At 43.4% G+C, this 26,927-nt stretch overlaps 1 protein-coding gene across 4 annotated transcripts in view; it reads left to right on the top strand.

Annotated features, from left to right (window-relative positions):
* The window catches only part of ZZEF1 (zinc finger ZZ-type and EF-hand domain containing 1), a 110,624-nt gene that overhangs the window by 70,600 nt on the left and 13,097 nt on the right, over nt 1–26,927 (top strand). Inside the window, exons 34-49 of one of the 4 annotated variants that reach the window (XM_053910560.1) lie at nt 967–1,105; nt 2,685–2,850; nt 3,442–3,704; nt 4,636–4,805; nt 10,462–10,618; nt 11,812–11,951; nt 12,255–12,535; nt 13,509–13,683; nt 14,247–14,379; nt 18,573–18,772; nt 20,304–20,423; nt 21,826–22,017; nt 22,884–22,984; nt 24,300–24,435; nt 24,534–24,893; nt 26,703–26,846. In XM_053910560.1, coding sequence (XP_053766535.1) covers nt 967–1,105; nt 2,685–2,850; nt 3,442–3,704; nt 4,636–4,805; nt 10,462–10,618; nt 11,812–11,951; nt 12,255–12,535; nt 13,509–13,683; nt 14,247–14,379; nt 18,573–18,772; nt 20,304–20,423; nt 21,826–22,017; nt 22,884–22,984; nt 24,300–24,435; nt 24,534–24,893; nt 26,703–26,846 — 2,877 coding nt within the window. Of the gene's footprint in view, nt 1–966; nt 1,106–2,684; nt 2,851–3,441; nt 3,705–4,635; nt 4,806–10,461; nt 10,619–11,811; nt 11,952–12,254; nt 12,536–13,508; nt 13,684–14,246; nt 14,380–18,572; nt 18,773–20,303; nt 20,424–21,825; nt 22,018–22,819; nt 22,985–24,299; nt 24,436–24,533; nt 24,894–26,702; nt 26,847–26,927 lie in introns of those variants that run through there. The other 3 variants (XM_053910561.1, XM_053910562.1, XM_053910563.1) reach the window with 3 other exon arrangements.

The following is a 26,927-nucleotide window of genomic DNA, read 5'->3' on the forward strand; positions in this document are numbered from 1 at the left end:
GCCTCCAGGTAGTTTCTGGTAGAATAGTTTATTTATGAAACAGTATACTTGCTATCTCCCCAGAAAGTTTCCTTTTTAAGTGCCAGTAAACAATGCTTCTTTTGCAGTGTTTCCTGTAACTATAAACACTACTACCCTTGTCCAACTAAGTACCCAAGCCGGAAATCTGGATGTTGTTCTTGACCTTTCCCTTTTACTGTCCTCCATATCCAGTCAGTCCCCAAGGACCCTACGTCTGCCTCCTTAACACCTCTCACATCTGCCCACCTGCTGCCGTGGAGCTCACTGCGCAGTCCCACCGCTATCACCGGGCGGGCGGGCGTGGAGTTGCTTTAACGGTGTCTGTCACGGTCACTGTCCCTGACTCTAGCCTTGCCCCTTCAGTCCGGTCTTCACTTAACAACCGGAGGAACTTTTAGAATGCTCCCATCTGACCACGTTAACTAGTCTTCTATTTAAAAATGGTCAGTGACTCCTTAGACTAGCGTTGGAGGGGCTTTGTGGTTTAACCTTTCTAGCTTTATCTGGTTGTCCTCCCTTTCTGCTGTATTCTGCATACTGAATGACCGCCACTTTCACAGCCACCTCTGGTTCCCTTTTGCCTCCTGTAGATCTCATTACTGCTTTTATCTCGCATACCCCTACCCTTAACTCCACCCAACTAAAACCTGTTTGTCCCTCAAATGAGGAATTATCTCCTTTGAAAAACTCAACACCCACTTGATGTCCCTCTTCTGTGTTCCCTAAGCCTCCTAAATATGCCTGTCAAAGCTGTTGTTATACTGTTCGGTGTCATCTGTTTGCTTGAGGGGATTCCTGACTAGACACTAAGCTCCTTCATTTCCTAATCCTAGTACCTAGTGCAATGCCCGGAATATCTTAAGTACCTTTCAGAGATGGCTTGATTAATGAATAGTGGCCATATCAGAAAGTTTGTTGGGTAATTGTGTTTATTTCACCTTACAGATGCACATGTTTATTGCGCGCTACTGTGACCTGTTGAACGTGGACATCTCCTGTGATGGCTGTGATGAGATTGCCCCCTGGCATCGCTATAGGTGCCTGCAGTGCAGCGACATGGATCTCTGCAAAACCTGCTTCCTGGGTAAATTGCATGGTCTGCGTGTGCCATACCAAGAGTGATGACCATTTCTGTTCTCTCTGGTCTTGTCGATTTTCAGTCTCCCATTGTACTAACTAAAAACACTGCCCAGTGGTATTCTTTGACTTGCTGGCAAATATGAGCCTTATCTCCCCAGCGGAATCATCAGTTCCAGAGCTCTGTTTCCTGATGTGTTTTCATCTTCCATCATGTGGGGTGTAGGCACTCAGTAAATACTCAGGACCAGTGAGTGTTCTTTCAGCTGAGTTTCCAGAAAATTATTTTTCCCTCTGAATCATGCAGTGTTTAAAAGTGGTAAAATACACACACACACAAAGGAAACTTCAAAAATTCTTGAATACTCTTGACTTAACAGGTGTTGAGGTAAAGCAAACCAGTAGTAGTAAGCAATTGAGTGATCTTTGTGTACGTGGTCCGGTCGTAAAAGATAAAGCCTCTGACCTGGAAGTATTTATAGTCATAGCAGGAGACTGGACACATCTGTTCTAGTCCAAGAGTGTGCGTGCTGGTTACAGATGAGCAGTACAGATTACTCTGGAAAAGTTCAGATGTAGGAGCAGTCACTGTTGCAGGGAAGGCTTGTGGAGGAGGTTGGATGTGCACTGACCTTTGAAGAAAGTTAGAACTGGGCGATGTGAAGGAGACATGGGAGAGTGCGCCACCATCCAAAGCAGAGCAAGTCCAGGGCCAGAGGTGTGAGCATCTGTGGTGTGTTTAGGTAGACGTGCTCAAGTGTCCAGCTGAGTGATGGATTGAGACAGGTGGGGCACAGAGTGTGGGACCCTGAGACACTAGGCTAAGGAACTGGAATGAGTCTACAGACAGCGGGCAAGGGTTTTTAAGCAGGTTATTGACATAATCAGAGCTACGCTGGAGGAAGGTGGTTCGGTTAGTTTGAGTTTCCCTTAGAAAGTCAGTGTCAGTGGTGAGAAGGGGATTAGTGCCTGGACTAGGTTTGTGGCAGTGGGAACAGAAGTGAGTCAGACATGAGGAGCGATCAGTAGAGTCTGTGACAGTGTGTGGAGAGCCACTGGACTTTCAGATTAAGAAGGAGACCAGAGCAGTCAATCTCTTTTGTGGTTAACATACTTTCTCACTCACTGGGTCTGGGGTTATGAAGTCTATTTCCATCTCTGATTCTGGAATGAAAATGTAAGAGCAAAACCACTCCTCAATGCTTACTACCAAAAATACACGTAAATGCTTAATATTTGTTAGAGGAGGGGGCATGGGAGATAGCTCACAAATTGGCACGTGGACTTGTTTCTGCCTAATGGCAGTCATAATGGATATTGGTAATCTATTTAATCAGTCTCTGTTGCACTGGAAAAGGAGGTCATTCCATAGTGCCACTGATCGGCAGTTCTGTGCCGAGAATATTGTTCATGGATTTGCTCAGAGCCACTGGGCAGAATGCCCTGATCTCCAGAAGATGCCTGTGGCCCCTGTCATCATGAGCAATGAATTGGGAACAGCCCTGCTTCTGTGGTTGGTAGGTTTGGAAACAGCCCTTCTAAGAGCCCTTTGCCCAGTCCACCTCACACTGATATTTTCCCCGCAGGTGGTGTGAAGCCCGAGGGCCACGGAGATGACCATGAAATGGTCAACATGGAGTTTACCTGTGACCACTGCCAGGGTTTGATCATAGGCCGGAGGATGAATTGCAATGTGTGCGAGGACTTTGATCTCTGCTATGGATGCTATGCAGCAAAGAAATATTCCTATGGGTATGTCTCAGGTGGCCTCTAACGCTGGCACTCTTTCTTCATGTAGAGCTCTGCTAGCTTTTATAATTAGAAAAACCTCTCATTACAAAACATTTCAAACATACCCGAGTGAAGAAACTAGCACAATGAATCCCTGTAATGCCCATTACTGAGATTGACAATTAGGGAGATTTTGCTATGTGTGCATAACTCATTTCCTTTTTTTTCTTTGTTTAAGTACTTTCAAGCAAATTACAGACCTTAAATCACTTCACATGCTTTGTATCTATCTTTAAAAATTATGGACATTTTCTTACATTACCAAAATGTTATAACCACACCCTGAAAAATTTCTCTATAAGGAATTCTACATCTTCTCGTTTTCATAGACAGCCTTTGGGGCTTGTGAAATCCCAGAATGATATGTGCAGTGTTTGTGTTTGTTAATTTTTCCGGGTGAGGACCCCTGCTTATCTTTCAGTTTTCAGTAACTACAGCCTTAGAGGTGATGCGTGCTCAGTTGTGACCATGCACGTGCTCCCCTGGGCCCTGTTCTCCTTTCTGGAAGCTTACAAAGGCATGTAAGGCCTTAAAAATGTCTTGTCTTTGTAGCCATTTGCCCACCCACAGCATCACAGCACACCCGATGGTGACCATCCGGATCAGCGACCGACAGAGGCTCATCCAGCCCTACATCCACAACTACGCCTGGCTGCTCTTTGCTGCCCTGGCTCTCTATAGTGCCCACCTGGCCAGCTCAGAGGAAGTGGACGGTGAAAAGCTGGATCCGCAGGCCTGCAGCAGCGCCATCACCCTGCGGAGCCAGTGCATGCAGCTTGTTGGGGACTGTCTCATGAAGGCTCACCAGGGAAAAGGTAATTGTTCCTCATGCACAGAAACCAAACCAGCCCTCAGCCGCTTGTGAAGGAAAAGTCCCAGCAGATGTGAAACTCTGTGCTCGGTTTAGAGGCTCCAAAATCCAGTTCTCCACAAGAGGTGCTCACCCTGGTATGGAGCTATATTTTAATTTCCTAATGCACTGGAGAGAAATGTTGGCATTAAAATAGCATTTAGTTTCTCTAAAATGTGTACATTAATATGTAAAATAAATTAATAATTAAGACTCTTGATGTCTGTGGGTGAAGTACTTAGTATTTGAATCTGTGAGACTTAACTTTGCCCAAGGAATTCAGCCTTTTTTTTTTTTTTTAACCTGGAGTACATATCTACTTCCACACAACTGTATTCTAGATAAGAGCTATTTATAACTAAAATGGTTTGCCTTATAGAATATCTAAATGATTTTGACTTTACCGAGGGGTGCTAAGGGGAAAATAATGTGAATGTTTAACTTCTGAGACATTTCAGTTCCTTTCAGAATAATGGACTCCCCGTTCTAGTAAACATTGGAGAAATCAGACCTTTATAGGTAGCGGGTGGGCAGGATCCGTGCCTCAGAGTTATTTTGGTGTCTATTTGCCAGTGGGAATTTAGAAATCTAGTTGTGTGGGGCTACTATAAAATGTCAATGTTTATGATTTTCTAAATAGACAATCCTATTGTATCTTTTATCTTCTCTTGTTAATAAAGTACAGTAGCCTTTGCTGTCCAAACTTCCGGTGTTTGAAATCAGGAGCTGAATAGATTTGATAGCCAGGGAGGTTTGTATTGAGTACTCCTTGGCTTTGTTTGTAGAGAGTTCAGTAATTTATTTCCATAAAGTAGCAAAGTATTATATATCACATTTGCAGGAAATCACCCTTTCAATAAAACTTTTAACCATTCTCTCATTTGCTTCCCATGCAGGTCTTAAAGCTCTAGCTCTTCTTGGTGTATTGCCAGATGCTGACTCTACTCCAGAAAACCAGGCCCCACCAGTCACTGTGCCCACCCAGACGTCAGAGGAGCAGCTAGAGAAGAAAGCTCTCCAGAGTGCTCAGGAGCCGTCAGATGCAGGCGCTTTTGTGCCCTGCAGTGTAAGTGGTAATCCTTCACTACGCAGAGAGAGCCATTCACATGGGGGAGCAGAGCAGAGAGGTTAAGGGCACACACTTGCCCCAGATTACCTGGGTTCAGCTCTCTGCTCTATCAGACCTTGGGCACATTACCACAGTGTCTTTGCTTCATGTTTCTCATCTGTGAAACAAGGAGATAATACCTATTCCATAGGGTTGTTGTGAGGACTTACATTACACTACACACATTGAGTTAATTTATATAAAGTGCTTAAAACAGTTCAGGTAGTTTCACATCAGTGCTAACCACCCCTGTTACCTGCCTCCCGGTGATTTTTTATAAGGGTTGAACAATATGTAACTAAAGAGATTAGTTCCTGGCCCATGATGAACATTACATATATGAACCTATTTTTTAAAGTTATATTTTATTGTTTATGCTATTACAGTTGTCCAAATTTTTCCCCTTTGCCCCCTCCACCCAGCACCCCCCTGACTCCCTCAGGCAATCCCACACCATTGTGCGTGTCCATGGGTCAGGCATATACATCCTTTGGCTACTCCATTTCCTATACTGTACTTTACATCCCCATGGCTTTTCTTTAACTACCAATTTGTACTTCTTAGTCCCTTCACCTTTTTTGCCCATTTCCTCCAATCTTCCTCTAGCCTGGCATCCATCAAACTGTTCTCTGTATCTATGCCTCTGTCTCTGTTCTGCTTATTTGTTTGCTTTGTTTTTTAGATTCAGTTGATAGATGTGTATTTATTGTCATTTTATTGTTCAGAATTTTGATCTTCTTTTTCTTCTTCTTAAAGAAGACCCTTTCACATTGCTTATAATACTAGTTTGGTGGTGATGAACTCCTTTAGCATTTCCTTGTCTGGGAAGCTCTTTATCTGTTCTTTCATTCTAAATGGTAGCTTTGCTTAGTAGAGTAATCTAGGTTGCAGGTCCTTGCTTTTCATTACTTTGAGTATTTCTTGCCAATCCCTTCTAGTCCATAGCTTCTTTTGAGAAATCAGCTGACAGTCTTATGGGATCACCCTTGTAGATAACTTAACTGCTTTTCTCTTGCTGCTTTTAAGATTCTCTCTTTGTATTTAACCTTTAGCATTTTCATTGTAGTGTGTCTTGCTGTGGGCCTCTTTGCATCCATCTTGTTTGGGACTCTCTGTGCTTCCTAGACTTGTATGTCTATGTACTTTGCCACGTTAGGGAAGTTTTTTGTCATCATTTTTTCAAATAGATTTCCAAATTTCTTGCTCTCTCTCTTTTCCTTCTGGCAGTCTCATGATGTGAATGTTGGACTTCTTGAAGTTGTCCCAGAGGCTGCTAGTACTATCCTCATTTTTTTGGATTCTTTTTTCTTCTCGCTGTTCTGATTGGTTGTTTTTTGCTTCCAAATGACTGATTTGATTCTCATCCACTCTTCTGTTGATTCCCTATAAATTGTTCATTTCAACTAGTGTATCCTTCATTTCTGACTGGATCTTTTTTATGCTGTTGAGGTTCTCACTAAGTTCATTGAGCATCCTTATAACCAGTGTTTTGAACTCTGCATCTACTAGATTGCTTGTCTCCCTTTTGTTTAGTTCTTTCTCTGGAGTTTTGTTCTGTTTTTTCATTTTGGCCATGTTACTTTGTATTCTCATTTTGGCAACCCTCCTGTGTTTGTTTCTATGTATTAGGTAGAGCTGCTACATCTGCCGGTGTTGGTAGAGTGGCCTACTGTGGTGGATGTCCTGTAGGACATCTCCCCTATTACACAAGCTGGATACTCATGGTACGCCCTCTGTGTGTACTGTGTACACCCTCCTGTTATAGTGGAGCCTTGATTGCTATTGTTGTGTGCAAGGTCAGCCATCGCCTATATTCTTGTCTAGGGTCACACCTGGACATGGGAGGGTGACATACAAAGCAGTCTGCAGACGGCTGCCACTAGTGCTGGGCTTGGAGGTGCCGAGGCAAGGCCAAGCTGTGAACCAAGGCCAGCTTCTGCTAGTGCCTGGCCTGGGGCAACTTAGCAAGAGGTATGGGCTCACTAAAGCCAGTTACTGCTTGTTTGAGAGAATTTAGGAAAATCTGAAGCTTGCACAAAGATAAGCCATTCATATGGAAAAGACACTGGAAACAGCTTGGGTGGGCCCAAAAGTTGGGTGGGGCAGTGCCTCAGGGAATTACCAGGGTGCGACAAACAATGTGAGCCATTTTGATGGAGTCTCAGATATGGTGCCCACCTGCTAGCTCTGTGCTTCTGTATGGGGAGGGCTCAGAAAAGGAACATTGGCCTCTGCCAGCAATTCTGTCTGGGAGAAACCTGCCCCCCAGCTCTTGCCCTGATGCCAGACAATTCAGTTCCTCTCTATATCTCTCTATATAGAGTTCCTCTCTATATCTCTCTAATGCCTTTCAATCTGTGCCCATGTGCTGAAGCTCGGAGGGAGTGAATCTGAGTAAGACTTTGTACGGGCCCTTTAGGAGGAACTGCCTGGGACTCCAGAAGTTTCTGTCTTCCACAGTCTCAGTCCCCATTGGTTTTTACAGCCAGAAGTTATGGAGACTTATCTTCTTGGCACTGGAACCCTTGGTTGGGGGCCTGATTGTGAGGCTGTGTCCCCTTGCTCCTGAGAGACGCTCCCGATTTTTATCTGCCTCACGTGGGTATGGGACCAGCCCATTCTTAGGTCTCTGCGTCTCCTCCCCTCCTACCAGTCTCGATGTGGTTTCTTCTTTAATCCTGTAGTTGTGGGATTTTCATTCAGCTTGATTTCTGACAGTATTGATTGATGGCGGTTCTATAGTTTAGTTGTAATTTATATTCAGTCAACAAATAGGTCGCACTAAGTGCTTACTATTTGCCAAGTAGACACAGTAGTTTCTGTATAGTTATATTAGTAGAAGAAAAGCCTTTGTGGATGCAGGCAACACCTCTGATAGTGACATTAAAGTTTGTTTTGTGAGAGAGGACAGTGAATAGCTTCTGTGGTGCTACCCCCAAAGCTGGCGTTCATGCTGTCAGTGTCCCTGGCTTTGCCTCAGGAGCTGCTAATGTTCCTTTCCTGTTCCTTTCCTCTGTCTCTGCCACGTTAACTAGTGCAGGATCCCCCACTTGGTGGCTGTAGCTCACTGGGAACCCATTGTCGTTTAGAGGAAGACAAATGCAGAGAAGGCTGGCAAAAACTTGAAAATTCTATTAACTTCACTCAGCCAGAGAGCCAGCATTTGTGACCACAAAACCCCTTCTCCAGGCAGCATTTTAACTACCCCCAGAATACGGTGGGGCAGAGAGAACATTGTCAGCGGAGACTGGATGAATCAGCAGTCTGCACCTCTGAGCCTGGGAATGATTGTTTCCTCTTATGAGCTCCCAGCATCATTTATGCTCCCCATGAACACTGTGCTCCCCATTTATCTCCTTATTCATTACTTACATCAGACTGGACTTGGTGAATTTTTTTATTCAGTGGGTTAAAATCTATCACTTTTCATGATTTATTCTGATACTCAAATTTTCCCATACTTGACCGATGGAATCTCCTTTCAGCTGGCTTTTGTGTCCTTTTGATGTCTCCATATTGCACATTCCTTAATTTTTGATACAAAATGATATTACAGGCTTATCTTAGGCTTTCCATCCCCAGAGACAAGAATCCTTTTTCTAAGGAGTTCCCAGGGCATTATTTTTTTCCTCAGGTGTCCCCACTCTTTGGGTCCCCTTCCCCATCAGCATCTGGGTGCATCCAGGGTATCCAGCCCTGACTGGTGTGGCTCAGTCGGTTGGGCATCGTCCCAAAAAGTGAAAGGTTGCGGTTCAATTCCTGGTCAGAGCACATGCCTAGGTTGCAGGTTTGGTCCCCGGTTGGGGTCTGTACCACAGGCAGCTGATCATTGTGTCTCACATTGATGTTTCTCTCCCTCTCTTTCTCCCTCCCTTCCCCTCTCTAAAAAATCAATCAATCAATAAAATCGTAAAAAATAATACAAGCTGCAGTTCCCAGCACTTTCCCCACAATAGAACCTGAATATCCCCATTACGGTGGTCCTAAGGAGAAACATCAATATGTGGTTGCCTTTTGTGCGCCCCCTACTGGGGACCTGGCCTGCAATCCAGGCGTGTGCCCTGACTGGGAATGGAACTGGCGACCCTTTGGTTTGAAGGCCAGCACTCAACTACTGAGCCATACCAGCCAGGGCCAAATCACTTGTTTTTAAACTCCCACATGTTTCTAGCCAATTCAGGCCCTATTAAGGGTATCTTCCTCCTTTTCTCTCTCCCACTCTCCATTCTTCCTCCCCCACTCTAGTGACTAGAAATACTTTCTGTTTTAAACAACCTCAAGTAAACAACCTCAGCTGGATACATCACCCAGGGGATTTTATCTACGAGGGCCTCAGGCCAGTAATGAGACCCTGTCGGGTGCCACTTCTGTGCAACTACGGTGGCACTAGGGAGTCCTGTGACAACAGGGAAGAAGATCGGGAGTAAAATGAGTAGCCAGGGCTTTGGAATTACGTATATTGTTTTCACAAAGGGTCTTATGGTACAGAGAGTATGGCATTGGAGGTCTTTTTGGAGGGGACATTTTTAAGAAGGCAAGTGGCTCTCCTAGTCTTGGTCCCCTCTTAGGACAATCTTATAACCACTTTTTTCTTAGGAAGGACTTGAGAATAGGATTGATGTTGAGGCTACAGTATCCAGAGAGGGGGTGATAAGCAGCTGCCACTGGGATATGTCAGGGGTCTTCTCGTGAGGGTTTAGTGTTGTACAAAACTACAGCTTTGGATTCAGGGTGTCTTGGCCTTCCCAGACATATTGGAGTTGGGGTGCCTTCACCACACACAGAAGACTTCCTGCGTAACTGGCTTTCCAACAGGGAAAAGCACCCTGAGGACCTGGAGAGTACAGCTGGTTTAGGGGTGACTATGAGTGACTCCTGAAGAAATTTAGGCTGAGGTCTGTTACCCTGCCAGTCTGGGCAACTCACCACCAGAGTCCTGAGCCAGAAAACCCTCGCAGCTCCTTTGAGGGCTCCTTAATAAAGTCCCCTTGCCAAAATGGAATTCTCAAAAGTGTAAGTCAGTTTAGTGTGCTAGAAGGAAATTCACACCTTTGTTTTTTCCTTTTTCGCAAGAGAAGAACTTTCCACACTTGGCTTCTGAACGCTGAGTAGAATGTATTAGAGGTTTTTCTAGAGCCACTGATTATGTGACTGCAGGCTCTGACTGAGGGCCGTTTGGAAGGTGTTTGTTGTGATGTCATTCAGGGATTGCCTCAGAGTATAGATTTACCATTAGAGATGAAGGACATTGTCTGATGGAAATCAGAAGTATTTTAGTCTGTGAAGACTGACTGGTTAATGATTTTAAAAGTCATATTATAATATTAATGAGTAAACTTTTGTAATAAAAAAACAGTTCTTGCCCTGGCTGGTGTGGCTCAGTGGGTTGAGTACCGGCCTGTGAACCGAAAGATCGCTGGTTCGATTCCCAGTCAGGGCACATGCCTGGGTGTGGGCCAGGTCCTTGGTTGGGGCCATGTGAGAGGCAACTAATTGATGTTTCTTTCCTTCTCTTTCTCCCTTCCTTCCCCTCTCTCAAGAAATGAATATATAAAATCTTTAAAATATAAAAATAAAGAAAAGAATTCTTTTACATTTATCATTTTGTTTTTAGGGAAAGAGTGGTGTTCATAAGGAAGTCATACCTTTGGATTGCAAGCAGAGAAATAAGGCAAATGAAAATATGTCATTAATGAAGGATCCTTCATGCCAGATTCAAATTTTAGACTCATCTGCACCTGCACATGCTAGCACACCTACAGGACTTCCAGGTAAACACTCTGATCATTTTCTTGACCTCTTTCATCTTAAAATGCACACATATTCATTCCTGAGCTATTGGTTGCCCAATTTTAAATCGGCTAGCAAAGCAAGGATGTGTGGTTTCTTAGTTCTGTTTCACATGGTACTGATAATACTTTGAAAGTCATTTTTCTTTCACTGTAGCTGCTTCCTTACCTTGTTTACTCCCTGACTTACTGAGTGCTTTCTGTGTGCCATGCACTGTGCTAGGCCTTGGAGATGAAGCAGGGACCAAGCCCAACGGGCAGGCACACAGCTCCTGCCCTCACGGAGCTTAGTCTGGCAGAGGTGCAAGTGACTGTAATTTAAGGTGGAATGTGATTCTGTTCAGAAGAGAGGTGTAAGTGGTGTTAACAGTGACTGGTATCTAACTAGAACAGGTCGTATTCACATAAAGCCTTTAAGGGAAGGGCATTCAGGGCAGAGAGAACAATGTGAGCAAAATCCCCAGAATGGAAAACCCCCCCAGCAAACACAGAGGAGAAGCTCCTTAGCAGGTGTGGAGGGTTGGAGTGGAGCACTGGAAGGTGGAAGTAGAGAGGTGCTCTGCTGTGGAGGGCCTCAGGTGTCTGCCTGTGGTTAGCAGCAGCAAGGTCAGAGTTGTGTTGTAGGAAGATTGATGAGCTGAGAGATGGAGGTGCTGTGGGCTGAAGTGCCTCACTCAGCCTACTCCTCGGGGCAGCCTTGGGAGGCAGGATCTTTCCCGTGTGCTGCTCTGTGACGGAGGCACAAAGTCCACTCTGGCCTGATGCCACGGAGGACCAGCATCCTGGTTCACATACAGTTTACTCATTCATCAAGTATTGATTGCCTACCAGCCATGCTCCAGAAACGTTTCTGGGTGCTTGCGATACATCACTGAAAAAAAAGGAGGAGGGGAAGAAGGAAAAGAAGGAAAGACAGGCAATACACAATAAATAGCAATGACATAGTGTGTTAAGAGGGGTTCCAGAGGGGTGGGAGAGAGATGGGTGGGCAGGCTGTACATTTAATATGGTGATCAGGGTAGGCCTCCTTGAGCAAGACATGTTCAGCAACAGGCTTTTAAAGTCCCAACTTTAAGACTTCGGTAGCAGCACAGGGACAGTGCAGTGGTTTACTTGCCTCTTTGTACATATATAGAAGCTGGAAAAATCTGAAAGTTTGGTATTTTACAACTCAGACGCTGAAAATTCAGAAGCGCCATCTCAGAAGCCCATCACAGAAAAGGCAGTTACTCCAAGCCCTGAGCAGGTGTTTGCTGAATGTTCCCAGAAGAGGATTTTGGGATTATTAGCAGCCATGTTACCTCCCTTAAAGTCGGTAAGAGACAAATGGCATTTTCTTTTTAAAAGAGGAGTGGTGTTATGCATAGAAAAAAAATTTCTGTAAGCCATGTACTGAAACTGACTGTTAATAGCAGGCATTTGTGTATCCCTGAGGGTCGGGTTATAAATTAGAAGTAGGATTGTTTTTTTTACAATTGATTTTACACTAGCCATTTTTGAAAGACATTGCATAATTCCTTTGGCACTAGGACAGTGTAAATAATACAGGAAGGGAATGCAATCTTTAGTTGGTGTTTTTACATGGATTTTGTATTAAATAGTTCTTTCTTCCTCTCAGCAGGATCTCACTGTCCCCCTGATAGACCTGGAGCACGTCCTCCCACTCATGTTTCAGGTTGTCATCTCAAACGCAGGCCACCTGAATGAAACCTACCATCTCACCCTGGGTCTTCTTGGCCAGTTAATCATCCGCCTTTTGCCATCAGAGGTGGATGCCGCAGTGATCAAGGTCCTCTCAGCGAAACACAACCTGTTTGCTTCAGGGGACAATTCTATTGTGCCAGATGGCTGGAAGACCACCCACCTGCTGTTTAGCCTTGGAGCTGTGTGCCTGGACAGGTAGCCACCCCCGCTCTGCTCCATCTTGCTGTTCATTTCTTTAAGTCAGTGGTCTGGTTGTTGATTAATTTCAGCATGCTTCACTGCTGTTGTCTGGGAATCTTATGTGAGAATAGAATTAGTTTTATCATCACCCTGGCTAGTGTGGCTCAGTGGGTTGAGCGCCAGCCTGCGAAACCAAATGGTTGCTGGTTCAATTCCAGTCAGTGCACATGCCTGGGTTGTAGGCCAGGTCCCCAGTAGGGGGCGCATGAGAGGCATCCACACAGTAATGTTTCTCTCCCTCTCTTTCTTCCTCCCTTCCCCTCTGTCTAAAAGTAAATAAATGAAAATCTTTTTAAAAAAATAAATAAATAAAAATAGAATTAGTTTAATTATCAATGCCATCAGTAGGCATTAAACTGAGCTTAAAACCCACATTAAAACAGCTGTGCAGCCTAGGCACTGTCTGTTGTTTCAGTGCTCTAGTTTGTTTTTTCCTGAGAGCAGCAAGTGTAGGCTCTGGAGCTGAAGAAAATAGATATGTTTTCATTGTAAAAGTAACAATCACAACACCAAATTCGTAAAACAGAAATGAAGAATAAAAATCACCCTGGCTTATACCATATTTATGCATCTGATGCTAGTTTAATATATTTCCTTCCAACAATAAAAAATGAGATAAAAATAAACAATAGAACAAAAAATTACATTTTCTAACAAGCTTTTTTTCAGTTGTGAGTGTGCACCATTGCACACACATGTAACTTTTTATAGAGCTTTTTAAAAACGTAGCTGTAGACTGAATATGTAAGTAACAGGTCTTAATTTTTTTCCACTTACCACTATGTGAAAAGCATCCTTTCAGTAGTTTTTCACTAATTAATGAATGGCTCTTTGGCGTGCGCCTGGATCTGCCTTGGAGAGTAGCGGGCTTTGCTGAGTTGCCTTTGGAGCCTGTGTACCGCCACCTAATGGAGCTCTTGCCTTCCAGCCGGGTAGGTTTGGACTGGGCGTGCTCCATGGCAGAGATCCTGCGGTCACTCAACAGTGCCCCGTTGTGGCGTGACGTCATTGCCACCTTCACAGACCACTGCATCAAGCAGTTGCCTTTCCAGCTGAAACACACCAACATCTTCACCCTGCTAGTGCTGGTCGGCTTCCCCCAGGTACATCACCCCGAAGGCCTGGCCCCCTCTTTGGCTTCATCACACATGTCAAAGTCTCCATAGCATACATCTTTGGAACTTTTTTCTTTCAGTTACATAATTTGCTTGTATAATATTGATGTATTTTCAAGATAATGGGATGGTCTGTTTAATTTGCATTTTCAACAATTTAGTCATTTGATTCATTTCAACATTTGATTCATTTTGGTAGCCAGTAGTGGGCTTTAAATAATAGTAACTAATATAGTAAATTACAAAGGATTTCAAAGTACACCTGTTTTTCAATTTGGCATTCATCCTGATCTCATTTCTAATATTTATATCTCTCAACTGGTTGGGACGAAGAGGACTGTAAAATCATGGCTTCCTCATCCAGCAAGCTCTTAAACCAGTTCTGTGCCAGGCCTGTGCCAGGCTCTGGACTTAGAGATGAGAAGAACCCAATCCTCCTTGAGTGCTTGTTGAAGTCCAGAGCACAAGCAAAAGGGGCTGGGCTTTTATCTAATTAAGTACTCTTTCCTGTGCCTGTGTGCTATTGAGTTGTTTTCTCTTTCATGTTCTAGGTTCTATGTGTGGGGACCCGCTGTGTTTATATGGATAATGCCAATGAGCCCCATAATGTGATCATCTTGAAGCACTTTACGGAGAAAAACAGGGCTGTGATCGTTGATGTTAAAACTCGGAAAAGGAAAACAGGTCCCAAGCATAATTATTTCTTCCAAAAATAGAAGAAAACTGTCTAATCTCTGCATACTCTAAAATCAATGACGATACCTTGGTTCTTGCCCCTGCATGTGATTTCTTTAAAAAAAAGTTACAGCTCCCTGAGCTTCTTTTTTCTCATCTCTGAAATAGTGATAATTAAGATCAATTTGAAGACCCTTTGCATTATGTTATTTTAAATATATGCTGTCTGTTTTGGGGTCAGTCAGGTATTTACGTTCTGAATATTTAATTTTTCCACTTGTCAGTGTCATTTGTTTTCTAATGGGTAATTTAAACATTGTGGAGTCAGGAGGCTACGTGAGTGTAAAGTAACAATAATTGTTTTGACATTCATGTCACTTTCCATTTTGTTTCATCAACAGAACAGTGAAAGTACATCATAAATGCCTTTGACTTAATTTGCCAAATCCCAAAGAGCCTGGAATATCTAACCATTATGTGCCCAGTTCCACTTCTGAAATAATAATCTGCCTTCTTACTCAGCTTCAGCATTAGGCACTGTCAGTGCTGTTTTTGTGTGTGGTATGAGGTACACATGAAGGTTCTTTTTTTTTTAATTTTAGAGAGAGGAAGGGGGAGAAAGAAACATTGATTTGTTGTTCCCCTTATTTATTCATTCATTGATTGATTCTTGTATGTGTCCTGACTGGGGATTGAACCCACAACCTTGGTGTATTTGGACGATGCTCTAATTAACTGAGCTACCTGGCCAGGGCTGCTGCTTTCTTCCTCCTCTTCTCCTTCCCCTCCTCCTCCTCTGTGTATGAATATCCAGTCATTCTAGGACCAGTTGTTAAATAGACTATTCTTTCTCTGTTAAATTATCTTGGCACCTTTGTTGAAAATTAATTGACCCATATATGTGTATGTCTATTTATGAATTTTATGTTCCATTAATCTATACATCTGTCCTTACTTGAAAACTGCATTATCTTAACTATTGTAGATTTGTACTAAGTCTTAAAGTCAGGTTCTCCAACTTTGTACTGTTTTTCGGAATTGCTTTGGCTACTCTAGTTCCTTCACCTTTCTGTGTAAGTGTTAGAATCAGGCGTCGGTCTGTTAAAGGACATGCTGGAGTTCTCACGGACATTATGTCGACTCTGGAGATCCGTTTGGGGAGAACAGACATCTAACCAATATTAAGTCTTTGGCTTATGAGCATGGTATATCTCTTCCTGTATTTAAGGAGTAAATTTAGGTCTTATAAAATGTAGGTTTTTAATTTCTCTTAACCTGTCTTCTCTCATTCCTGATTTTGATAATTTGTGTCTTCTCTTTTTTGTTTCCTGGACTGTCTAACCAGAGATTTATCAACTTGTTTGTTTTTTTCAAAGTACCGGCTTTTGGTTTCATTGATTTTTCTGTATTATTTATCTTTTTTTATTTCATTGATTTCTATCTTTATCATTAATTCCTTATTTCTTGTTGCTTTGAGTATAATTTGCTCATTTTTCTTTTTCTAGTTTCTTAAATTGAAAGTCTAAATCACTGATTTGAGACCTTTCTTTTTTGTTAATTGAAGTACTTTAATGCTATGAATTGTCTCTAAGTATGGCTTTAGCCATATCCATAATTTTTGATATATTGTATTATCTTTTTCATTAAGGTCAGAATATTTTCTATTTATTGTATGATTTTTTCTTTGTTGTGTGGGTTATTTAAAAGTTTGTTGTTTTATTTTCAAGCATTTGGGTTATTTCCAAATATCTTTGTGTTACTGATTTTAAGTTTAATTCCCTTTTGATCAGAGAATATATTTTGAACATAATTTCAGTTCTGTTAAGATTATTGTTTGTTTTATGGGCCAGATCTGTTTTGAATGAGGTTCCATTGACTCAAAGAGAATGCGCACGCTGTGCTGTGAGTGGAGTGTCCGTCCGATGACATTTAGGTCAAGTCAGTTGATAGTGGTGTTCAAGTCTTCTGTGTTCTTACTGAGTGTCTGTCTATTCTGACAGTACCTGAAAGAGGAATGTGTTGGGATCTCCAACTGTAATTATGTGTATGTCTGTTTCTCATTTCGTTATGAAATGTCCCTTTTTATCTCTGATGGTATTTCTTATTCTGAAGTGTACTTTAATATTTATGTAGCCTCTCTAGCTTTTTTTTAATACTAACATTTGCATGATATATCTTTTTCCATCCTTTCACTTTAACCTGCCTGTGCCTACAGTTAAAGTGGATTTCTGTGTTGTCTTCATTTTTAATCCAGTTTGACAGTCCCTGCCTTTTAACTGAGATGTTTAGATTATTTACATTTAAAGCAGTTATCAAGATGGTTGAGTCGAACTCTATTACCTTCTTGCTCTTTAAATTATTTGTCTCATCTGTTCTTTGTACCTTTTTTCCTCATCTTCTGCCATCTTTCTTATTTTAAATTTCATTTTATCCCTACTATTGGCTTGTAACCATAACTCTTTATTTTTTAGTGGTTGCTCTAGGGTTGATAATAGTTACCTTCAAATAATGTTTTAGTGGTTGCATTAAGGTTTATAACGTACACCGGTAACTGATCACAGTCTGCCTTTGAACAGTATTATGCTACTTCACATAATGAGGAAACAGATTTTGTACTCCTGTCCCCCATCCTTTGTGTTATTGTCACAGATTTTACTTCTACATGACATAAACCTACCAATACATTGTTTATTTTTGTTTTTAAAAAGTCAGACATTTTAAAAAAGATTTAAAAATGAGAAAGCCATATTTTTCATGGGTACCCACATGTTTACCATTCCTGGTGCTCTCATTTCTTCGTGTAGGTTCAAATTTCCATCTGGTATTATTTTCTTTGGCTTGTTAAGGGATATACTTCCCTTAACATTTCTTGCAGTGAAAGTCTGCTGTTATAAAATCTTTGTTTTGGTTTGTCCTACCAAATCAAAGAAATATTTATTTTGACTTCGTCATAGAGAGATGGTTTTACTAAGTAAAACATGCTATGCTGAGAGTTTGTCTTTGAATGCTTTAAAGGTATTGATCCAATTTCTTCCAGCTTGCATAACTTCTGTCACAAAGTGTGCTGTCATTCTCTGTTATTCTTTATCATGTGTCTTTTCTGTGATTGCTTTTAAGATTTTTCTCTTAATCACTGATTGTTAGCATTTTGATTGGTGTGCTTGGTGTGATTTTCTTCATGTTTCTTCAGCTTGGGGATTTATTGAGCTCCTGGTTCTGTGGATTTATAGTTTTCATCAAATTTGGAAAAATTTTGGCCATCATGGCTTCAAATACTTTTTTGGGCCCTACCAGGATACTTCCATTCTCACTGTTAGAAAGACAAAATTTCCCCAGCTCTGTATGAGTTCCAAGAATTGTTCTGCCTATTGCTTTTTGGTAGTTCTTTTTTAGAACTAGGTCGTTTCCTATCAAGATAGTTTCCCCTCACATTTGTGCAGATCAATTCTCAACCAAAGCCTCAGGAGGACCCTTCTGTGGATATCTGGAGAGATGTCCCATTCAGAGTCTCTCGCTTTCCCTCTCTCTCTCGCTTTCTTTTTCTCTCTCTTTTCTGTCTCTCCCCCCCCTTCTTTTTTCCCTCCCTTTCTCTGTCTCTGCCCCCCTCCATCCATCTCCCTTCTCTATGGTATCCTGCCCCATAAATTCTGGCTGCCTTGATTTCCTTGAATACTGACCTCTGTCTCCTCAATTCATTGAGACTTCTGGACTCTGCTGCTCTGCAGCTTGGACATTATTTCTAGATAGCCAGAGCTATTGGAGGGCTCACCTGGTTTATGTCCGTTCTCTCAGGGATCATAGTCCTGTACTACCTGTTGCCCAGTGGCTGCAAACAATTGTTTCATGTATTTTCAGTGTTCTGGTTGTTTAAGGTAGAAGAGTAAATCCGATCCCTCTTACTCAGTCTTGCTGGGAAGTGGAAGTCTGTCATGTGCACTGTGCTTAAGAACTTCCTTTACCAACCTTTGTCTTCCTTCGGAGAAAACTTGTTTGTGCACAGTAGCAGAAATGTGAATTTCCTTTCTCAGTTGCTTGGTGAAGAGCTGGCCTTAAATTCAGTGGCTAAGTTTGAAGCTAAGTTTGTGTTTTGGGGGTTGCAGTTCTTGCTTCACTAAGACACATTACTGGGAAAGAAACTTAGCTGCGGGAGGCATTAACTGTACTTTTGGTGTCTTCTTCTGCTGCCTGACATCACCCTTCAGTGAAGGACTACCAGCTGGTCCAGAAAGGAGGAGGACAAGAATGCAGTGACTCTCAGGCCCAGCTGAGCCAATATTCCCAGCACTTTGCTTTCATTGCCAGTCACCTTCTGCAAACCAGCATGGACAGCCATTGTCCTGAGGCAGTGGAAGCAACTTGGGTCCTGTCTCTGGCCCTCAAAGGATTATATAAAACGCTAAAGGTAATGGTGCGCCTCTCCTATCAGCCACTGAACCTAGCCTGTGATTTAACATCTGCAAGGGATTAACTAGGAGGAAATGCCATCTAACTTCTATGGATGCATTTCTAATGCATATTTCTAATCATAGCATTTTGATTATTTTTAGAAATGGTTGGGGCCTTGCACAAGGATAACTTTAAAGAAGAAACACGATTTCCCTGATAGTTGGTTTTCTGTAGTTTTCTAGGACTGTTTTTATGGAACCAGGTACTACTGCCTAATGGCACACAAACTTGGAAGATGAGAAGACAAAGGGGCTGAATGTTTTCTCACTTCCCTTTGAACCACAGCTCCTTCTGGTTCATAGGACATGATGAAGGGGAGAATAAAGGGGCTAGCGTCCTATGGGATCTTTGGTCAGTTGGGGTGGGAGGATGCAAACAAGTTCCAGAGCTGGACAATAATTGGTGTGGAGATGAGAAGCCTTGACTTAGGGGAACATGATTCTTCTGCTCCCTGAGGGGCATGGGTGGGGAGGAAAGGAACACTTTAGGATGATCTTCCCAACAGAGCTAGGCATAAAAGAAGGATTTCATTTGAAAAGTTGGCGAGTTCTTTGACTTTGGCAGCACCAGTGAGGAAGCCACAGAAAGGCTCAAGCGTCACAGGAGATTGGAGGGATAGCCTATCAGTTCTGGCCCGGCCCTGAGAATTTGCAGGTTGAGGATTGACACCACACATCCACTCTTTGTTGCTACCATGGCACGTATGCCAGTCTGCTATGGTTTTCATTGTTTGCATTATTAGATAAGAGAAAATAAACTCCCTGCGGACATGGACTATTTCTGTCTTTGACTTCTGCAGTCTGTAAATATTGTTGAGCACTAAGTGCCAGCTGAAACTGCATACGTAGTTTTAAACTAGAAAGAAGGTCCCAGTCCTCATGAAGCTTACAGCCTAAATTATAAGAGAGACAAGGAAGATCCTGCAAGGAAAACTATCATGAGTCAGAAAAAGCCTTTCTGAGAATGTGAAATTTGAGGTGATAGATAAGGAGTCTGGGCAGAGCGCTGCATGCTGGGAGAGTAGCGAACTCCAGGAGCAGGCATAGTCGTCAGTGAGCAAAGAGAACAGCTCGAGGGATTCAGGATAGCACTGACGAGGCAGATGAAGACACAGAAGCAGGCTGGAACCTGTGGGACCTTGTCAGCTGTGACTAGGAACTTGGGTTTTATTTTAAAGAGCAGTGGGAAGTTTTTTGGAAGGTAGAAGCAGGAGAGGGACATAAAGCCTCTGTTCTTAGCGTAGGACTTACCATATAGAATGTACTAGATTTCAGAAATACTTGTTGAGTGAATGAATTGGAGAGTGAGTGCACAGACATAGATTATGGCTAAGATTCAGAGTTTTATCCTTCCTGTGGACTCTTCACTTAAGGATGAACTTGGGCCACTAGTTGAGACTAGGCCCTGAAGGAGGCTTCCTTCTCTCTAGTGACCCTTACCTTCTTCATTCTGAGACAGTTGCAAATCATTGTTTTTCTGTTTGGCAGGCTCATGATTTTGAAGAGACGCACGCTACCTTCTTTCAGACTGATTTGCTGAAGTTGCTGGTAAAAAAGTGCAGCAAAGGGACTGGCTTCAGTAAAACTTGGCTCCTCCGGGACCTGGAAGTAAGGGATGAAGGTGGCTCCTCCTACTGCCAACTGGTGCAGATTTACTGGCCTGGGAATTAGAGCCCTCAGTTAGTTACAGCTGCTGCCGCCCTGTGCACTGTCATGCTGTGCAGTTGTGAAAACTGTTTGGTATTTGTCTCCCCTTTGGAAATAAGGCCATAACACCTGTAGTTCCCTGTCAGGGGAAATGAAACTTGATGTTTGTTCCAAGAACATTGGAAGAGAGGTATTTTATATGGAAACATTATATCATGATAATAAAGTGTTTCCTTGAATAATTATTTCCCTTTAAAGTTCCTTTAAGCTAAGATCAGTTTCTAAATTTGTCCTCACTTTTATATATATATTTTTAGGATGTTAGTTGATAATTCTCATTTTATTACTGTTCCCTCTAGGCTTTAGATTCTTCGTAATAGAATTGCTTTGGTTCCCTGTGGAGTTTCTATACCAAGTGCCAGCTTCAGGTTCCAGAAAGGCTGCTGCTGTGTGGAGGGTGGTCGGCCGGCCGGCCTTTCCTAGTCCCACCGCGGCCTGAACGTGAAGCAACAGCTTGCATTCACCACAGAGGAGTCAGTTAGGTTTTAGGAGAATATGCTGAAACATGTTAATGGATAACCTGGGGAGCATCTGAGCTCTTGTTCTTAGGAAATACTTTAAATTAAATTTTGTTTATTCAAATAATAGAACCACATTGCAGAAAATTTGAAAAATAGAAAAGAAAGAAAAACTCTAAATTTTACCCCCCAACACAGCCACCATCAGTGTTTTATGTATTTCCTATTCTTTTTTTCCCTCTGTATCTGTGATAGACAGATAGACAGACGGACAGACAGATTTAGATTGTACAGTGAACATGGTACTCCAATAAACTGAGAATACGATGGCCGTTTTTCTAAGTTGCTTATTTCCTAACCGCCGTTTTTAATGGCTGCCCATGACATGGGAGGGTGGGCTTCAGTGTGTGCCGTTAGTGCTGCTTCATTGACCACATCATGAATATAACTTCTTACATTTTCACTGGGTCAGGAACTGTGAACACTTTTACAGCTCTTTTTGTAAGTAATAATCCACCTTCAGCTTAGAAATTCAACTTAGAGAACGGCCATCAGATGATCTCAGTTCACCAAAATGCACTCCGAACGGATGGCATTAGTTTACACTGTCAGTGGCACAGTAAATAAACACCCGGTTCCCTCCTAGCTTCAGTTAACGTTTCCTTGATTACAAGTACCATTGAAAGTGTTTTCATGTTACTAATTTTACTTTTTTGTATGAATTCTGACATATTTTTAAAAGTTAGATCAAATATTTTCTGCCCTTTGAGGGCTGAGGATCTGTGTAATGCTCTCGCCCACCAAACACTCACTTTCCTGCCCCACCTGATTTTCTTTCTGTGTAGATTTTGTCCATCATGCTGTACTCTTCAAAAAAGGAGATCAGCTCTCTGGCCGAGCATGGAGACTTGGAGCTGGATGAGCGAGGGGACCAAGAGGAGGAGGTGGAACAGTCAGTCAGCAGCCCAAGCGAGCCAGAGCAGAAAAAGCTAGACCCTCTCGAAAGCCTGGATGAGCCCACCAGAATATGCTTCCTGGTATGTTCTTGGGTCATGGTGTGGGCTCAGAAAGGACTTTAAGGACTTTGAGGAATGGATTCTCTTTGGCTCGGACTGGGTCTTAGCCTATACATGAAAATGCCTCTGTCTTCTGTCCTGAGAATTCACTTCCTGAGGACCCTACCTGTATTACACAGAATGGATCTAGAAGAATGAAAAAGCCCTCACCACAGTAGTTCTTAATGTTTTTGATCCATGGATCCAAAAGCTCTAGATCATTTCTCCTGTAAAATTCACATTCAAATATACATGTAAATTTCTGCATGTGATTTCCAGCCCATCCATAAACCCCCAAATGATCGTCCTTGTGGTTTCTCTGACATACTATCTTATTGCCATGGATAATCCACTCTTCCTCAGAATGATGTGAAAATGGGTGAGAGCTTGAGCTCAGAGAATCTAACCAGATGAAGAGAAAACAGAGTATGGGATGGATGTCAGGAAAAAAAGTACAGTTTTTTGAAAATCAAAAGAAAGTACAGTATACTTCTACTTAGGTGTCAGTGGTCAAACTTCACTGTAGGGCAGCTCTAGAGAAGCTGGTAGTGAATACAGTGTGGTGTGTAATTACTGACTACTAGCTTTGCATTCTATTGATATAATATTTCTTTTGAGGATTCTGTGTTTTATATTTTCCTTTGAATTTATAATAGTAATGCAGATTTTATAATCCACGTTTTAGGGCTTGTAATTTTATATGCTTTAAGTACCCATATGATATTCTTAAATTATAACCTGTGGTAACTTTAGAAAATAATTGTTTCACCTCTTTTGAGTTTAGATTATCAATAACATGTGAAAGCACATTAAATTCCTTTCTCCTGCTGCCTCCCCATGGCCTTCAGATGGCTCACGATGCCCTCAATGCCCCTCTGCACATTCTCCGGGCCATATACGAACTACAGATGAAAAGGACCGATTCGTTCTTCCTGGAGGTTCAGAAGAGGTAAGGGGCGTGAGATGCAGCTGAAGTGAGTGTGAGAGCACGTGAGGACTCCACCTACCTCCTGCCAACGAAATCTGGAGAGAAACTCCTGAGAGGCCAGGAAGCAGGTGTGGAGCCAGTCTTAGTCCTTCACAAAGTGATGTGAGGCTGTGCTACATCGCGGGGATCATCTCGAATTGTGTCGTATGTTCCTGCAGAAAACCGTTCCATCGCAGTCTGCCTCTTCGAGTAAACTCACTGCGGGGGCAGAAGTGAGACAGACAGCAGGGTTTCTCTCCTGTGTCGTGCAGGGAGCAAACAGCGCAGGGCGGGACCTTCTGGTCGAAAGTGTTGTTTTGTTTGTTTATTTTTTCACCACTACATGTTATATTCATGTTTTTTTCTTCAAGAATTATTATAAAGTTAATAATATTTCCTTTCTTTTGGACAGGAAGTTCAGCATTAGTTCTTGGGCCCAGCTCTTAAATCTGTGTAGAGCTTTACCTGTCTGTAGCTAATCTCCTCTGTCCCCATACCCTAGTTTTGACTTCCTATTCTGATTTATATTCAACTCCAATTTAATACTTCTTTTGTTTTATATTTTGTATTTTTATTTTTCCATATGAATTTCTAATACATTGCCTCAAACCCTTGTGAGATGAAGCAGGGTTGCATCGGTTAGGGCATAACCTAAACTGCTGTAACTAAGAAACCCAGGAGTATCATGGGCCAGGGAGGATGCGATTTGTTTTTCCTCCCTCGAACAGTTCAGAGGTAGGAGCAGTCCAGGGTGAGTGGGCAGCTTTACTCCGCATACTGACCTCACTTTGTTTTCACCTGTGTAGTCAAAGCTGGCTCACCCACCGCACCTCTCTGCTGCAGCCCAGAGGAGGGGAAGGTAGAGAAAGGGGCACATCCTCAGTGCAGTTTTCTGAGGGTGGGCTTCAGAGGTAGCACATGGTACCTCACTGGCCCCCCACTGGTAAGAACCCAGTAGCATCGCTACATCTACCTGCAAGGGGGTGCTGGGAACCGTGTCTCTAGCTCAGTGATTCTGTATCTTGCTAAAACTTCAGGGAACTTTGTTTCAAAAGAAAGGCAGGATGGGTCCTGTGGGACAATTGGCATTTTCTGCCAGAAGGCGTACGTGCACACCGCGTGCGTGAATAAATGCACGCTGTGAATCTAACTTGCAAAATATGGAAAGTAATACTGTAATTGCAAAATAACAGGAAAACAACTCTGGTCAACATTTTTGACAAGTTTCACTGCAGGTTAAATTAAACTCTTACCTTGCTCTAACTTACATAGCCAACTTTGTGCTCCTTCTCTTCAGGTTTGATGGCGATGAGCTCACCACGGATGAAAGGATACGGACCCTGGCTCAGAAGTGGCAGCCCAGCCGGAATCTGAGACTGGATGAGCAGAGTGCCAAAGCCGTGGATACAGACATGATTATCTTACCATGCTTGGTATGTCGCCTCCACCTGGGAAACAAAATGTCCGTACTGACTCCCACCCCCAGTTGTGAGAAGGGCAGGCTCTGTAATGGTGGTCTTTGGGTTTGCAGTCCCGGCCCACACGCTGTGACAAGGCCACTCCTGAATCAAACCCCGTGACCCAGAAGCTGATCTCCAGTACAGAGAGTGAACTGCAGCAGAGCTATGCCAAGCAACGGCGTAGCAAGAGCGCCGCCCTCCTGCACAAGGAGCTGAACTGCAAGAGTAAGAGGGCAGTCCGGGACTACCTTTTCCGCGTGAATGAGGCCACAGCCATCCTGTACGCTCGCCACGTGCTAGCATCCTTGCTTGCTGAGTGGCCTGGGCATGTGCCAGTGAGTGAGGACATCCTGGAGCTAAGTGGCCCTGCCCACATGACCTACATTTTTGATATGTTCATGCAACTGGAAGAAAAACATCGGTGGGAAAAGGTACGTAAGCAGGCCAAGCGGGGCACTCACCCCACTCACTCCTCTGTCCTCTCCCCACCCCCAGCCCCAAGTGTTTGAAGCCCTCTAGCAAGTGATTTTCTGGAGTAAGCTTACCTGTGTGGCCATGGGACTCCCCAGCACAGGCAGCATAGGTCACTGTTGGACTCTCCCAAGTACTGGCCAGAGCTGAGCTCACAGCCTGGGACAGGCTTGGTGTCCAGAGTCTTTGGAACAGTGTCCATGAAACTTGTCTTTGCAGTTTCCCTTTTTGTTTTCATACTTGTAAGTCTGACTCTTTTATTTTTTTTTAGGATTTTTATTTATTTATTTTTAGAGAGGGGGGAGGGAAGGAGAAAGAGAGGGAGCAAAACATTGATGTGTGAGACAAGCATCAATAGGTTGCCTCTCACACGCCCCCAACTGGGGACCTGGCCTGCAACCCAGGCATGTGCCCTACTGGGATTCGAACCAGAAACCTTTTGGTTTGCAGAACGACACCCAATCCACTGAGCTACACTAGTCAGGGCTACAAGCCTAACTCTCTTTGTTAGCCTGTCTCTCTTCTTGTGTCCCCTAGCATCTCACTTAGTGTGGAGCCCAGGGGACTGCGTTCATTACAACACTGATAGCCTGTTTCTGTAATACAAGGAGCCTTCCAGGACAATTTGTGTCTTCTCTTTCCAACTGTCATTTCTAGAATGGTCTACCCCAGGTCAGACACTCTGCCAGCACTTACACTTGTCTTACACTGTGACCTAGAGGTGAAGAAATCAAGATGGGAGCCTTCTCCAAGGCTTCTAGCTTCTGGGTGCCAGACATGGGGGCTCACCAGGGTCTGTGCATTCTCTTAAGTCCAGTGCTCTAGTGTTAAGGGTCAGTTTTGACAGGTGGAGGCCATTTTTTGTTTTCTTTTTAAATCAAATCTTCAACTTCATCTTTTAAAGTAGTGCTGGGTTAGCAATCCTTCACAGGTCTAGAAGCATCTCTTAGACCTCCTGCTGCATAGAACTGGAGGATCCACAAAGCAAAATGGTCTAGAATGCAGGAGCCCCAGGCACTGTCTTCTCCTGAGCTAGAAGGTTTTATCATCACCTTCCCGGTGTCCAAGTGCAATCATCTTGAGTCACACTTGCTACCTTCTTATTCATCCCTACCCTATCCCCTTGCCACCCCCACCTCCCTCCCTCACACACACAGATGCAGTGCATGAGGATTCATCAGGGAGTGAATTTATCCTGTGATAATCCTTAATTTGCCTATGTCAGAACACCACCCATTCCTAAGTCCCCTAGGTCCTTTCCCAGCCTCACAGCCTTGGGGTTGCTGGAATGTTTGCTGTAGCCATATTTCCCATTTGGAAGTGATAAAAGGGAGAAATCTGGCCCCTGCTCGTCCCTGTCTTGACCATGCCCTTCCCCCGTTCTTGCCTCATGGAGCTGCTAATTTTGCACCTCACTCTGGGCATATATTCCATCGTGCTGCAATTGTTTATCTGCACGTCCACCCCCCTGCTAGGCTCAGAACTCTTCAGGGACCACGACCATCTCTGATGGGTCCTATTGGTTCTTTCAGACCTTCTTCAAGTGGTATTGCCCTGAAAGTACCGCCGTGTCCTGAATCACAGCAAGAGCCCCATCCAGTGAGAGTGAGCTGGTGGGATGGCTTGAGGGGGTGGGGTCAAGGTCCAGGATGAAGCCAGCCCCTGTGGTGGGCCCTGGGTTGAAATAGACTCTCCTTTCCTTGTGATGGGGCAGCTCCCAGGCCCTGCCACTGGCAGGCCTTGACATTCTCTGCCTTGCGTCCCACCAGATCCTGCAGAAGGTGCTCCAGGGCTGCCGAGAGAACATGCTGGGGACCATGGCCCTGGCTGCCTGCCAATTCATGGAAGAACCAGGAATGGAGGTGCAAGTGAGAGAGTCGAAACACCCATATAACAACAACACCAACTTTGAGGTATGACCCAGGGTTAGCCAGGCCTACCTAGCCTCAGGGCATGCAGCTTGCAGGACCCTCAGGGTTGCTGAGTAGCAAGAA

The sequence above is a fragment of the Desmodus rotundus genome, chromosome 9, assembly GCF_022682495.2.
Source record: "Desmodus rotundus isolate HL8 chromosome 9, HLdesRot8A.1, whole genome shotgun sequence".
Classification (NCBI taxonomy): domain Eukaryota; kingdom Metazoa; phylum Chordata; class Mammalia; order Chiroptera; family Phyllostomidae; genus Desmodus; species Desmodus rotundus.